Below are 14928 nucleotides of genomic sequence, written 5' to 3' on the forward strand. Positions count from 1 at the left end.
CTGGATTTAAGTAAAAATAAATGGGTTTGTTATTTTAATTTTTTTTTTTTTTTTTTTTTGTAAACCACATTTTTTGACGATGTTTTTCATTTTAAATTGTCCAGTCCATTTATAAACTTTATATGTATGTATTAGCCAGTTTTATGTATAATTTATAAATTAATTATATTATGATCTAATAATCCGAATAGACCTAATTTACCTTGACATACGCAATATTTAGCCATTTTACTTTAAAAAAAAAAATAATAGCCTAACATTGTTGACATTGAAGCTTTAAGATGCCGAACGCTTGTGCACACATAATTACTCATGTCACTGTGTGAGTTTAAAGCGCATGCAGCCTATTTCCTCTATATTTCCATGCTGAACTTCGCACGCATCATGTTTAAACTTCAAAGACGGATACAATTTTCGGTGCATTCGGCCCATAAATAATGAGCATTTTTAGAAGAGGTCACTGTTGGAAACAGCCGTCAGTCGTCATTCATGGATGCAGGTACACAGACTGCGCGACCGAGGGCCCCAGTCGGCCCCTCTCATCAAGGCGAAGCGCTACTAGAGAAAACACAGATGGGTAGACCCCTGACGGAAGAGCTATGGGTCCGGGTGTCCCGGTCTTCCTGATGGGCCAAGCTCATTACCTCTAGCCGGGAACAGGCTCACGCGAAGGGACACAATCCTCCAAACGTGCTCTTCCGGCCCCAAATAGCCTAGGCCTATAGGGAAACAACATGTGCACGCGCTTCACTTCACAATGAGTGAATTGTTAAAAAGATTTAGCCTATTTACAAATTTGTAGTCTATCAATTTTAATAGGCTAGCTTTATGAAGAGCTATCTTTGTCATTAGGCTATGGGTTTTTTTTTTTTTTTTTTTTTTTTTTTTTGTAAAATTAAATAGGCTATAGGCTATAGCCTAATAGTCTACGCCTATTTTATTTTGAACTTAAAAAAATAATAATTTATTTTATGTAGGCCTATAGGATATATTTCTAATCTAGAATCAGAAAAACATTAAATTTTAAATGTTTAATTTATACTTGGCTGTAGGAATTCGACCAGAAATAGAAATGCATTTATAATGTCATTAAGAATGCTATTTGGAAACATATTTACCGTGAATAAAAAGCGTAATTATAGCCTAATGAAATTCTCGTTCGTGTTAAACTTTTTTCATTGCTCATTTTTCATTTGGGCTATTCATTTTTTCCATTTTACGGTCCCCATTACGCATCGGTGGCCCCAGTGCATCGAGTTGTTACCACAAACAAAAAATTATACGACCAATTAGTCGTCGCTCAAATGGCTGGAAACATTGTTTAACCTTTGATACTTCAGAAAGTCGTTAGCTGTCAGAGGTCAAATGGTGTGCAAGCGTTTCTTTCCTCTACCATGGGATTACCTAAATCACTGTGAAACAGTAGATACGCGCGGTTTGCGCTATAGGCGAATATTTCAATAACGGTTCACTTTTATTTACAGTGGAATTACATAAATACTGAGCAATATCATCTAGGCTATAATATCATTATTTTGTGAATTTCTTACAGTCTAAGCGAATTTGCATAGTTTGACCGAGCACCTCTTTAAAACCTATTTTAAAAAAGTAACGTTTTAAGTAATATGCTACATATTAAAATTTAGCTGTATTCAACCATTTCATCTGATATTTTTAAACTGATAAATATTTAACTTTTCATGATTTTTTTTTTTCTTTGTTCTGAGGTTCAATATCGCAATTCTCTATGTTGTAATACATACATCAGCATTCTTTCCAAATGAAACATTTGATGAGAACGAATGCAATGAGTTGCTTCCCTCTAAGTAAGGAAAGAAACAGATTTCCAAATGCTAATGGGACATGTTTAAAGGTAAATTATTTAATGTTTATTTTACAAGTTCAGCACAGTCATTCTGTTCATTTATTTATTTGAATTGCTGTACGTCAGTGCCATGTTACAAGCTTCATGGACCTGCTAAAGGTGGTCTAGCGTTTTCAACAACAACAAAAAACTATTCATTCTCAACCAGGGAAAAAAAAGTAATTAGGGCATTTCAGCACCTTCAGAACAGCGCAACATGCAAATATTCCATCTATCTAGAAGCTCGATGGCTCAAGGATAATATATAATTTATGGCTTTTTAAAAGCAAAAACAAAAAGTGCATCCAACACAAAAGTTCAGTTCCAGTCCGTGATAATGCATTAGAAGTCTTTGTCCTCCTCATTACTCCAAACACTGCAGTTTCCATGTGCTCTGCCATTGTTCTGAATCTGAGTTCACAGGCCATCCAGAGCCAATGTTGGGATCGTCCTTATGATCCGCAAGGACATTTGTAACATTTCTCCCTTCAATAAATATGGCAGCTTCTCTTTCCATCCGTTAGAAGCCACTGCAAGAGATGTGCCCAACCCAAAACTCAACAATTTCGTGAGTCTGGGACACACCAAAAACGTTTATTTATTTTTTCATTCTGTTTTGTCCCTTGTGGCTCTCGATTTGGTGCCGATTGAGTCATTATCTGGGCCCGTAGTCGTAATTAGTGGGTGCGCTTGTTGCAGAGTACATGTTGGCTGTGGCCGGGTTCATGTGTGGGTGGTAACCGTGGCCTCTAATGCCCGGTGAGGGATATGGGGACGGCCTGGTTTTGGCTCCCAGATAGTGTTCATAACTGGTTGGATACTTGTACGGATGATGGTGCAGGGTGTCGGGGGGTTGGGGGTGTCCGTCGAGGCGTAGTTCGTGGGGTGGGCTGCGGTGTCCGGCTGTGAGGGGTACGGCGTGGAGGCCGCCGAGGACCGGAAGGCCAGGGCTGAGGACCCGGGACATCAGCTGGTGAGTGGGGTCGGAGTGGAGGGGAGTGCCGCTAGGGTCACGGTCATATTCTCGCCTGCTGTCCTCTGTGTTCGGGACAAAAGAAAAAGAAAAAAGTGTGAGCTGTAAGATTTCGAAATATGATATGGTGCAAGATATAACCAGGTGTGAGTCATATTTTTAGGATTAGTTGCACAATCACACTATTGATTAGAGACCTGCATTCTTAAAAATAAAGGTTTTTAAAAAGGGGGCTTTTCCAGCAATGCAATAGAAAAAAACATTTTGGGTAAACCTTTCTATAAACATTTCTTTTTCTTTGTAAAAAAAAAAAAGGTTCTTCAGATGATTAAATTAATCTCCACAGTATTACAAATGTAGGAAGCACAGAAAGCGATATAATTTAGTTTGTGTATGTTGGATTTAAATGTGTAATTCGTCGTAAAAATATTCATTTTTAAACTCGGAATATATATACCGTAAAAAAATATTGTTGGTTTAACTTAAAGAATGAAGTAACGTGGTTGCCTTAATTTTAAGTTCATTGAACTGGAAAAATTGAGTTAATACAATGAAGGAGATTGATTTAAGCATCAGAAATTCAAAACATTATGTTATCTGAACTACATAAACTATTTAAGTTGATTTGACAAAAGAAAAAATGTTGTGATGACAAATCATGAAAATATTTTTTTTACAGTGATATATATATATTGTATATAAAAATGCTGGGTTGTTTTAACCCAATTTTGGGTGAAATATGGACTAACCCAAACTATGGGTTAAAAATGAGCCAATTACTGCGGGTTTGTCAATATTTGTTCCAAATTTGGGTTGAAATAACCCAGTTTCTTTCTTCTGTTAAACACAAAAGATGTTATTTTAAAGATTCAGACAGTCGACGGCACCCATTGACTTCCATAGTATTTTTTTTTTCTACCATGGAATTCAATGGGTGCCGTCAACTGTCTGATTACAACATTCTTTAAAATATCATCTTTTGTGTTCAACAGAAGAAACAAACTCAAACTGGTTTGGAACAACACAAGGGTAAATAAGTGATGACAACATTTCCATTTTTGGGTAAACTATCCCTTTAAAAGGTTCTTCATGAAACCATCGATACCAATAATTACGTTTTTTTTTTTTTCAAGAGTGTATTTGTGTATAGATGCAGTTTTGAATGGCTCTTTACAAAATGTTGGAAGCCTAGACAATGAGTTTAGGGACCTGAACTGGAATGAAAAAGTGGTGTAATTTAGTAGTTTGTTTGTGAGTGTGATGTGCTGTGTTTGATTGGCAGGATAAGTCATAAGTGTCCTTCAGCCAAAGAGGTATATTCTCACAGGAAATCATTTTACATTGAGCGAAGGACTGAAAAAATCTCAGTCTGAGCATGTCCTCCGGGCACGCAGCTGTTCAAACCTTTGTGTATTGAAATTCGCAGCGCTCAACTAGACAAATGTAACTGTTTTGCGCAGTGGAACGTAGATGCTGAGAGACCAAACAGACTGGAGCCATTACTCGACTTGAAAATCCTAACTGACTTTATTTGGGCCTGTTGCTCATTTTTGGCAAATTGGCTTTTACACAGTAATCACAGCTGAATACGGTTTAATGTTTATGTGTGTGAGTGTACATTCCTGTACGCACTGTTTGATCAGTAATGGATTTAAATGTGTAATAGGCACACAATATTATCCATACAGCAAATGTGACTATTCGTCATGTCGTAGTGTAGAAATGTTCATTTTTAAACTCAGGAATATTGTTTTAAAACATTTTTTTCCCCATGGTAATTGAGATTTTGTTAGCTGTGTTTTATATACAGACCTTTCTCTGTGCCGTTCTGCTGTGGGGGAGAGGACATGGGGTTCCTGGTTCGAGCAAACGCACTCATTATTTGCAGAGAGCCCGGCCTGTGATTCCGGGGCCTGAAAAGCACGCGAGATGGAATCAGTGACATGTTCTGGAATGCATTGTTTTGTAGTCGGTATGAATGAGTGGTATGTCTAATGGTATTCTAGCAGAAATATAATTTTCATTCAGAGCAATGACTCATACACTGTAAAAAATATTGTTGGTTTAACTTAAATTAAGTAACCTGGTTGCCTTAAAATTTTAAGTTCATTGAAATAGAAAAATTGAGTTAATACAATGAAGAAGATTGATTTAATCATCAGAAACTCAAAATATTATGTTATCTGGACCACATACGTTATTTAAGTTGATTTGACAAAAGTCTTTCAACTTGTTTATTTTGTCATATATATGTCATAAATAAAAATTTTAGGAATTTTAATTAAAAAAAGAACATCAAAATTGGTTAACCGGGAGTTACTTTAATAAAAAATATATATATATTTATTAAGACAGCATTTTTTCAGATTGTAAAAAATGTTTAAAAATATTTTACACTGTAAAACATGATATGATCAGTAAGTTAAACATATTTTGATGCGCTAAAGCAATAACATGTTAAGCAGTTTCAACCTTTTTTACAAGTTATAGCCTACTAGATTCAACTCAGTCAGTTTTAGGTAATTTAAGTAGAAATTACTTAAACATCCAAGTTGATTGTGCTTAATTTAATTACAGTAAAAGGTAAAAATTAAAGTTTAATTACAGTAAAAAGTATAAAAAGTAGTTATATATATAAAGTAGCTATATTTTGGTGTATAAAAAAAAATGTTTATTACACTCTTAAAATAGTTTAATAAAGAACCTTTAACATTCATGGAATCTTTCCATGGCACAAAAGGTTTGTTATAGTGGAAAAAAGATCGAAATTTTTGCTCACTACGAAAAGAAAATGCTCTTCTATTGCTTTTCAAACTCAATTTTGGAAGCTTTATTTTTAAGAATGTTCATGTTCATTAACGGTTAAGTTGGCAAAAAAAATTTAAAAAAAATTACAAAAAATTTGAGTAGCCTAGTAGGTTATGCTACAACTTTTAATTCTTTAGCATAATTTGTTAGTTATAATTGCATTAATCGTTCAATATAAAATCAAATGTGCTTATAGTATTTACAATACATTTATCTTAGTTGAGTAGCAGCCAAAAAGACATATTCTCACCAGTCCTCCGGATCACAGTCTCTGAATCCCTTGGCAAACGGGTTGCTGGCGATTTTCAGTTGTGTTATCTGGGGAAGAGAGTGAAAACATGAATAATGTGGCGTTTTCCAAATGAACAAATTCGGGTATTGACCTCCAATTTTGTTAGAGACAATGAGATTGTTTATACATATAATCATTTCTCAAAGTCCACCCCAGAGCTTGTGTTATTATAAGGCGTTTTTTAAATTGTAAACTCGTTTTTCTGAAATGTTACGCTCCAATTAATCGCGCATAGGCCCTACAGCACTGTTAACGTATGTGCTGTATTTCTGAAAGGGCGTAGACACTCGACGATTGTATTTATATTAACAATAACTCATTTCAACATTTATTTGGACACCGACTGGAAACTATTTATGTTAAATATGAACACTCGAGCCGAGGCGAGGTAGGCTAATGCCCCATGGCTGTGGAAAAGCGCTGGATGAAGATGTGCGTGATTTTCCGGAATGAGTCGAAAAACAAATGTAAAGCCCGCGGTGAGAGTTGGAGATCAAGAGGTCAAACTGATAGAAGACAGAGCAGGAAAGACAGATGAAAAAAAGAGAAGAAAAACACTAGACAGCTGCGCGAGAGCATCAGTGACACCACAGTCTTTATTTAGAGCTCAACTAGTCAAGTCGTTTTAAATTTCATTTTAATTTTTCCTTTCAATGAGATGTGTTCAAAGTTATTACACTGTAAAAAATATATATAATCAGTATTTTATGATAACGTGTTTTTACATTGCTCTAACTCATCAAAATAAGTTAAGCTATTTTCTACTTTACCAAATTCAACTTATTTTTTAAATCAGTTTAATGTCTTTTGAGTTGAAATGATTTAAACATCCAAGTTGATTGTGCTTAAAAAATGAAGGCAGCTTAACGTTTAGGCTACGTGTTGCTTTTAAAAGTAAATAAACATAACATGAAAACAATGGTTTATTTTAAAAACTATGTTTCTTTTCTTTTGCATTTTAAAGAAGCCATCAAGTCGATTCTAAAAATACTTTCACGATACTCGGATTTTAATTTTATTAGGTTCGTGCTTTAGGAACCGCCATGATTGACAAACATTAAAGAGCTATCCAACAAAATAAGTAGCCTACATTAGCACTTCTCTGTAAATTAGGCTAGGTACTATGGGTTTAACTCTGCCAACAGGACGTTGGTAATTAATTCCCTAAAAAGCGGTAATTAGAGTGAGAGATGAGCACTTACTCTGTGGTTTTGATACGCTGTGACGGCGGTAAATCTGGTCTCCTCGAACACAAATGTCTTGTAATTTTCCTCGGCGTATTTCTCACTGTCTTTCCTAGGATCCACGTAGACCACATGAAATCTGGGCTGGTATCTGTGCATTGAGTTCAGTATGATCTGAAAGAGCAATAAATATAATTTAACATGATTTTAAAAATTAGAAACCAGGTTGTCATCGCTTATTTTGAGGCGAATTACGTCTCGCGCTTTACCAGTTGTCTACTAATAAAATGATACGTTTTATTTTCAAAGCGTCTTTCCCAAGCTCAAGGTCGCTGTACAAGTCAAGGAGATCATACATAAACACCGCATCAAACATAAATACATGCAGGTCCTACAGTACATACACATATACATAACCTATAGCCTGCACAGTAACTACACAACAAAACACTAGGGCTGGAAATATTGTAAGGAACGATACGATTTAGTTTTTTTTTTCTGTTTTTTAAAAGTTAATTAAAAGTGTCACGAAGAGTTAGTGAAAGTTTTGGAACCACTGCACTGAATAATCTATACCAAGACGAGGTGGGCCTACAGAATGGTAAAAGTCAGATGACCGAACATCATACATTAATTACGCCTAGATATGAACATATTTAGAAAGTTTGAGGTTATACTTCACATTTATACTTTTGTAAAATAAAAATATTTTAAATGTGAAAACTAAGAAGCAATCAAATGTCTAAATAATTATTGGCATAATGTAGCTTTCATTTTTTCCATCCTCATTTGTGTTAATGATAGCTAGCGAAATTTGCAGAATATACATAAATAGCTTTACACTAGGCTATTTAAATACTGCCTTTAAATGTGCAGATTTGTCACACGCGTAATTTAAGGATATGTACACCTCTCATTCTTCCACTGGTCTGTGCTGTTATAAATGTAAAAATGGTAACACCTACATGTCCGTTGTCGTCCAGCAGATTGTTGGTTAGTTTTAGTTTATCGAAGGAAACGATCTGTTTCATCCACTGCGCGCCTTTGGCAGGTGAGTCGGGGTGATAGTGCACTCTTCCTGGAGTCGCTGGATCAGCCTTCCCCGCCACCAGCCACGATGAACTGTGGAAGGCATACCTTCAGAACAGACAAGGGAGAGAATGAGTACTCCGTTTGCAACGTCAGACAGCTATGTGGTGCTCTTTGGGTAACACTTTATAATAATATTCACTATAAATGTGATTCACGATATTATGCCCATTCAAATAGTAACGGGACTTTGATGTAACGTCGAAATATGTTTATTCGTTTTGATGCAGTGGATGCATATTAGGCGTAAACGTATGTGCCATCCATAGGCTTATTGCATACCTGTATCGTTTATCATCCACTGGTAGGAAATCCATCAGGAGCATGTAATCTGCCATTGGGTCCATTCCAAATATTTTGACTTGGAATGTAGGAAACATTCGTCTGTAGAGGAGAATGCAACCCGTTGGTTATGAATAAACAAACTACTTATTTTCTATTACTTAAATAATTGCACATACATATTTCTCTGTAGTTTGACTCTTTTCATTGTGATGCCACAGTATTTTTGCAAAATGTTGCTGACAATTTGGAATTTTACATGCATTCTGACTGCAAATATGTGTTTAACTGATAGGTTATAGAATATTAGGCCCGTGTTACGCGCAAGAATTATCAAACCTCGGACCTTCTATGAAACATCGCAATTCTCTCTCTCTCTCTCTCGCTCTCTCTCACTCACAAACACACACATAACCCCGCGCACAAGGATGCGTTCGTCGATTATGCAGAACAAACACGTGAGGACGCATACATTATTCTGAAAAAGTATAAGCCCTTCTGCATGCAACCATCTGAAGCATAGGCACACCACATGCTGCATACCAGTGAAAGTGATACTGGAATCATTGTTCAGTTAACGTGAGTGTCTTTTCAGGGCGCTAGTTGTGGATAGGTGAAGCTAAAGTAGCTTTTAAAGTGCCTTCCCTTAGATTCACTGCAGTGAGCACATTTTTGGAATGACAGATGACCTTGCGCGCGCCCACACACACACACACACACACACAGGCGGACATACAACCAGGTAAAATGTCGCACTATTAGTAGCCTGCTTTTATGTCCCTTAATCTTTCTCTTTTAGCCGCATCTTTCATCGTTTTAGCATCGAGCATTATGAATGAAAGCTGTGACTTCATAAGGGTCGTTGTTAACCCTATGACATTTTGCAGATAAATTAAGAAAACAAATAAATTAATACGCGGCTTCGGGCGATAAAGGAAAGCACACTGTTTCTGCAGTTTGTATTAGTATTTGTTCTGTAGTTCAGTATTTGTAGACTTTTAGTATTTTAGTATCAGTATTGGTTTGCTTTTAGTTAATTATTTTTTATGAATTATTGGTTAAATAAATGTATTTTAATGCATAGCTAGCATGGTAGCAATTGCATTTGAGATATTTGGATATTAAACTTAATTTAGCTATTATTTCACAAAAACTTCCAGATTTATTTTCTTCCTAAAAGCATGATAATTAGATTTTCTTCTTTGTTTTGCTGACATTCAATTTATACACGTAAAAAGCTTAAAGCTGTTTTTTTTTTATTGAAATCAAATTGGTGCAAGTTAAAGTGTCCCATATTATTATTATTATTATTATTATTATTATTATTATTATTTTTAAGTTAAAGTGATAAGTTCGCTGAAGTGGTAAATTCATGCCCCTTTAGGCCACTTTTAATAAAATAAAAAAATCAATCTTTAAAAAGAATGAGTTGCCTATGAATATAGCAGAACTTCTATTTCGCTTTAAAACACATGACTTTAAATCGAAAATTCCATTTCAAAACATTTGTAATGTGTACAGTTTTCATCGCTATAGGCCTATTGGAACGGATAGTGACGCCAATTTGTTAGTGCAAATTGGCTGATGCACCAACACACCGTGAAAGAAAAAAAAAATGTTCGGTGCAAATGTTTACCCATAAGGCAATTTGGACTGAAATATAAGTACAGGCCTTGGATTTTTTTTTAAGTGTAACATATGTCTGGGGTCTGTAGCCTATACCAAATATTAACAGTGAGATTAGGCCTATTTGATTCCGACGCCTGCAATGTTTTCTTCGCCTCAGAACTGATTCGAGTTGAAGTGGGCCACAGCAGCTGCAAGAAATTAAAACTGAACTAGATGAACAGTCCATGTAGTGGTCAAGTGACCTCATTTACGAAGATGCGACGCTTATAAAATATGGTATGTGTCGTTCAGCTCCCCTTTGCCTTCTCCCACATGTGATTTTTATTTAAAAGATAGGCTAATTTGCTGATAGAAACGTCCCTTTGAGCATAACACTTCCTGGCTGAGGCCTTGTTATATCCAAATACATGAGTGAATTTGTATGCCTGTAGCGCTCGCGCGCATTTATCTTAGTCATTTAGTGTATATTCATTTAGGCTATTTTACGCTCATTTAATCACGGTCTGTTTTGCACCAAGTAAATGCAAGCTAAAACTCGACATTCACCTGAATAAACAGACCGGGCTGTACAAATAAGACACTATGTATATGAATCGTGAAAGCCATTGAGGAGCCCTTTAGCACACAGGTGAGCTACAAAATGTACTGTATCTCATGCTATCTGTCTTATCACTGTGCAAATACACACAATAGACTGTTTACATTTCATTTTAAATGGTCATGAGGATTGTGCTAAGCTAATGCACTGTAAAGTGTATTTATTCAGAGTCAGACCTGTTGAACTTTCTTATAATACGATGATAAATGTGTCTTTCCCGTGCAAGAAGTAGATTTTAAGATTTCTTCGGTTGTTGAAAATGATCAATAGCTTATTAATACATTAACAAACGATATGTAATGCTTAATCCATCAGTAGTTCAAGTGCATTATGAAGTTCAAACCATTTAATTAGCCTATGTTAAACATTATACGTGTTTTAGTGTTAAATTAAAAATCGCTCAAAGTCTTTTATAATTTCCTGCGCGTAAATGTCGATAAATGGTATTAAAACAACAACAACTCGATGTCAAAAATGATCTCGAAGTTCAGCATATAAACCTGTCAACTCACCTCCCAGCTTTTGTGACAATCATTTCAGTTCCAAGTTGATTAAATTCATCCCAGAGCGCCTTCATTTCCAACTGTACATTAATATTGGCTACTTTAGGGTTCTTTTTGACCAGCGTTTTGTTCGGAGTTGAGCTTGAAGACGACGAGGAGCAGTTGGACGTCCCGCTGTCTCCCTGTGCCGGGGCCTGTGCTGGGTTGGATCCGGAATAGTTGTAGGCGTGCTGGGCAGCCGGGCACGGCTCAAACTGGGTTTCATGATGGCTGTAGGGATCCCCAGGCGACGGAGAGAGATGGTAACTCCCGGGCGTATTGAGACTGCTCAGGCTGCTGGTCGTGAAGGCTGCAACATCGCAAAAATGGGACAGCTGCGTCAGCCACGGGCTTGATATTGCTGAAATCATTCCAAAAATTGGGTTTACAATTTGTGCAGGACTCGAGAGTAAAAGCAACAATATGCAAGTGAATGCAGGAGTTCGCCTATGATGATCAAATGTACAGTGATGTCCTCGAGTGTGTCGCGTATGGGAAAGTTTCCCGTTTTAATGAATGTATCCAAGAACGTTACGAACGATGGTCTCCTTCTAGGTTAACGCATATTGCCTAGATGAAGTGGTCAAAAAGGCCGCCTTGGAAATTCCTTGTTTTTCGCTGAGGCTGTAAAACGCCTTCCTAAGTAGCTTCGTATTGATTAAACGATGGTCAAAAGTTTTGCGTATATGCGCGGTCCGTTGTTTTCAAAGGCTTGCGCGCTGTGAACTGTTCCAATCGGCCTCTGTCCTGCCCCTCTGGTAAACTGAAATCCAGACTTCTCTCTTATCTCTCACATAGGGCCTCCCCTTTGCGATAAAACCGGTTCTTATTTCTATTTAGATAAGGAACTGCAGGTAATGTGCATTTCCTCGCCTTGGGACGAGACTGATTGACAGTGAAGTGCGCCCCTTATAATGGGCTTTCCGGCACCCATTTACTTTTGGATAAGTGTATCGCCCACACCACCCTCCTCTAACAATAGACTGGTTAGTTGGCACGACGGAGAGTAATTTTTTTTTCGCAAAGCAAACAAACAACCGTGCAACAAGGACAAACAACTAATTTTGCAAAGGAACAAGTCTATCCGTCTATTTCTTGAATGCTATTTCCTTTTGTTCACATTTTTGCTGTTGGCCACTGCTGTCTGACAGGCTCATCCTTGGGTTGAAGGTGGAATCTGTGTGTTTCCTAGATTTCTGAGGCACTTTGCTTTTGCCTTGCGCGCGCTTGTAATCGACTTAATGCTTACTTGGCCGGTTTAGATTATTGGAGGACCATGCAATGACTGTCCTGCTTCACAGGTTGCAGCTAATGTGCACTTTAGGACATATCAGCCTATTTGCATTTCTGGCTATTGTACAAATTAGCCCGCGGAGAGTAAAGAACGGCGGTTTATTTACTCAGTGCGTTGGGCGTAAACAGTCAGAACATGCTGTGCTGAATTTTGCATTACTAAATTGAACCAAACGTGTCTTTGGCGACAACTGAAAGTTTTTCGCGCGCTCTAGGCGATGCGAAAGTGTTAAACAAACTGCGCGAGCCCTACAAATCACAAGGTTATTGTCAAGATCGTGCCCGTACCTTCCATCTCCCGCGTGACAGTGCTGTAGTGCATTTTAATGGATCTCGAGCAGTTTTGCACCACTTGCTTGTCCAGGCTAGTGGCGTGTTTGTCAAATGTTGTGTTTCCTGCTTGATCCCTCGCTGAAATCAGACAGGCAATACTGAAAGCATTCGCCTTTGGAGAAAGGGGACTACAGTCGTCCATAAGCGAGAAACCGAGTCAAGGAACACCGCTTCCACCCCTCGAGCTACTCCATGTCGAGATCACAGACAGTACAAACAACAAGTCGAAGTAGACGAAGTTTCATTCTTTGAGAAAAGGACCTATTGGCGATGTTGGTGCTCTCCAGTGTTTTCAAAACAAACTATTCCCACGGAATTTGCTCCGCTTTATACGCTCCAATTAAAAGATCTGCTCGAACACGTCCGGCTGTATTAAAACATAGCTCTTCCACACACACACACACTCACACACACATACACACACTTGAGAAAAACAGTTTTCTTCAGCCGCGGTGTCTGGGTGATGTCATTAGGGCTCGCTGGAGAAGAGCTACTGCGGGAGAGAGTGTCAGGAGCGCGAGCTCCACGCCTCCCGTGCACGGTTGAAAAAAAGTGTGCACGCTCTCCACGGGATGTTTTATTTGAATAGGACCTTGTCAATCATTGTACCAAATTTGAATTCACTGGCAAGAAAAAAAAAGAAAAGAAAAAGAAAACGTCACACGAATGTCCCGCTGTACTTTTACAGCAAATTATATGTTTTGACTTTTCCCACTGGTAGTGGAACGCATTACAAGCAGAGACACTCTGAACTGTACACCGGTGAACTGCTTGCAGACACTCTGAACTGCTTGCTAAATGAATCCAGTTTAAAGCGGTTGACCTATCAATGCATGGGTTCTTCAGTGGTTCTGAGGCTCGCTGTATATTGTTCTTGATCTGCAGACTGCTATATGGTCCTTTAAATGCTCTTCAGATCGTCATGCTTATGTATTTTAAAAAGCTACTGTAAACATTATTACTGGTTTTACTTAAAAATGCAAATTCCCCGATTGCCTTTTATTTTTAGTTCATTGAAATAAAAAAATGAGTTAATATAATAGAGATTGATTTAATCAACAGAAACACACGAAAACACATTTTAATTTGTTTTTTGACGAAAAAGTTGTGATAAATCCTGAAAATAAACTGAAATGAAAAAAATCATTGTAAAAATATTTTCAAAATTTATCAAAACTTTTTTTTTGTAAATAAATGTACACTGCGACAGTAAACCATTTTTATTATTCCTTTAAAAACATATAGGCTATAAACTAACCATTGGCCGTTTTCATGCATTTGTTTAGTTAAGCTTTTCTTCTTTCCTTTAAGTTAAAGTCTATGAGCTATAGCCATACTTTTATATTTTATATACTTTTTCATTTATTCAAAACGCTGGTTTGTGTCATGCCATTTTGCTTTTTTTTCTGAAATAATTATTTACCGTTCTCAATGGACAATAACTGCGAGCAAGACATCGTGTCGCTGAAATGTTTGCTTTTTTGTTGTTGCAAGTAAGTCTGTCGCCAAACATGCACGTCTGCAGCCAGCCTTGCAACCCAAGTGCACGTGAAACGTAAGCAGTGTATCGCGTGGCTCAGGCACTTGACCCTTCTCTCTGGTATACAATATCTAACTGGTTATCGGCTTATCAAGGTTCATAATTAATGAATAGAAACAAAAGTTATGTTTTGTTGACCTGCAGCGATAGCAACCGGATTGAATCTAATTTACACTCGGGCGATTGAATAACAGGCAAAAGCAGCAGGGCTCTAATGAGATAACCTAGTTAACGACACCACTGTTTTCACTGCAGCTTAACACTATTTGTTTTTGGATGTTTATCTTACGCCTAGCATGCTATCGGTCGTAAATAAACAAATCTTCTTTTCTTATAAGGAAAGATTTGAGGTGGGCAGTTCATGCAAATAATTCTTTACAATCATATTAGCCTTTTATTGGTAGCATAACATCTCAAATTATATTCTAAATGGGCCTATAATTTCCTATATTATATTCTTCAGGAATTTGGACCATTTACTTGATTTGATTAATTAGATTT

The 14928-nt window shown here is 37.1% G+C and overlaps 1 protein-coding gene across 2 annotated transcripts; it reads right to left on the minus strand.

Moving 5' to 3' along the window:
- Positions 1 to 1862: 1862 nt before the first annotated feature.
- Positions 1863 to 13409, minus strand: tbx1 (T-box transcription factor 1). Of its 2 annotated transcripts, none has more exons than XM_039658229.2 (8): positions 12843 to 13409; positions 11232 to 11571; positions 8493 to 8594; positions 8087 to 8258; positions 7140 to 7295; positions 5896 to 5963; positions 4650 to 4750; positions 1863 to 2902 (listed from the first exon to the last, which is right to left on the minus strand). In XM_039658229.2, the coding sequence occupies exons 1-8, from the start codon at positions 13027 to 13029 to the stop codon at positions 2520 to 2522; spliced, it is 1509 nt and encodes a 502-aa protein (XP_039514163.1). In that variant the 5' UTR covers positions 13030 to 13409; the 3' UTR covers positions 1863 to 2519. The 2 variants fall into 2 exon arrangements, with proteins under 2 accessions (XP_039514163.1, XP_039514162.1); XM_039658228.2 differs by having other exon boundaries at positions 11232 to 11622.
- Between the last annotated feature and the right edge of the window lie 1519 nt (positions 13410 to 14928).

Source organism: Pimephales promelas, chromosome 4, assembly GCF_988280905.1.
Source record: "Pimephales promelas chromosome 4, fPimPro1.hap1.1, whole genome shotgun sequence".
NCBI lineage: Eukaryota > Metazoa > Chordata > Actinopteri > Cypriniformes > Leuciscidae > Pimephales > Pimephales promelas.

Bases quoted from the DNA above. Each gene is read 5' to 3' on its own strand.
- tbx1 (XM_039658228.2), bottom strand. From the start codon at position 13,029: ATGGACGACTGTAGTCCCCTTTCTCCAAAGGCGAATGCTTTCAGTATT. The intron at 7,296-8,086 runs GTAGGTGTTACC...TTGCTCTTTCAG, and splicing joins TGCTGGACGACAACGGACAT to ATCATACTGAACTCAATGCA. The intron at 5,964-7,139 runs GTAAGTGCTCAT...TCTCTTCCCCAG, and splicing joins CAGCGTATCAAAACCACAGA to ATAACACAACTGAAAATCGC.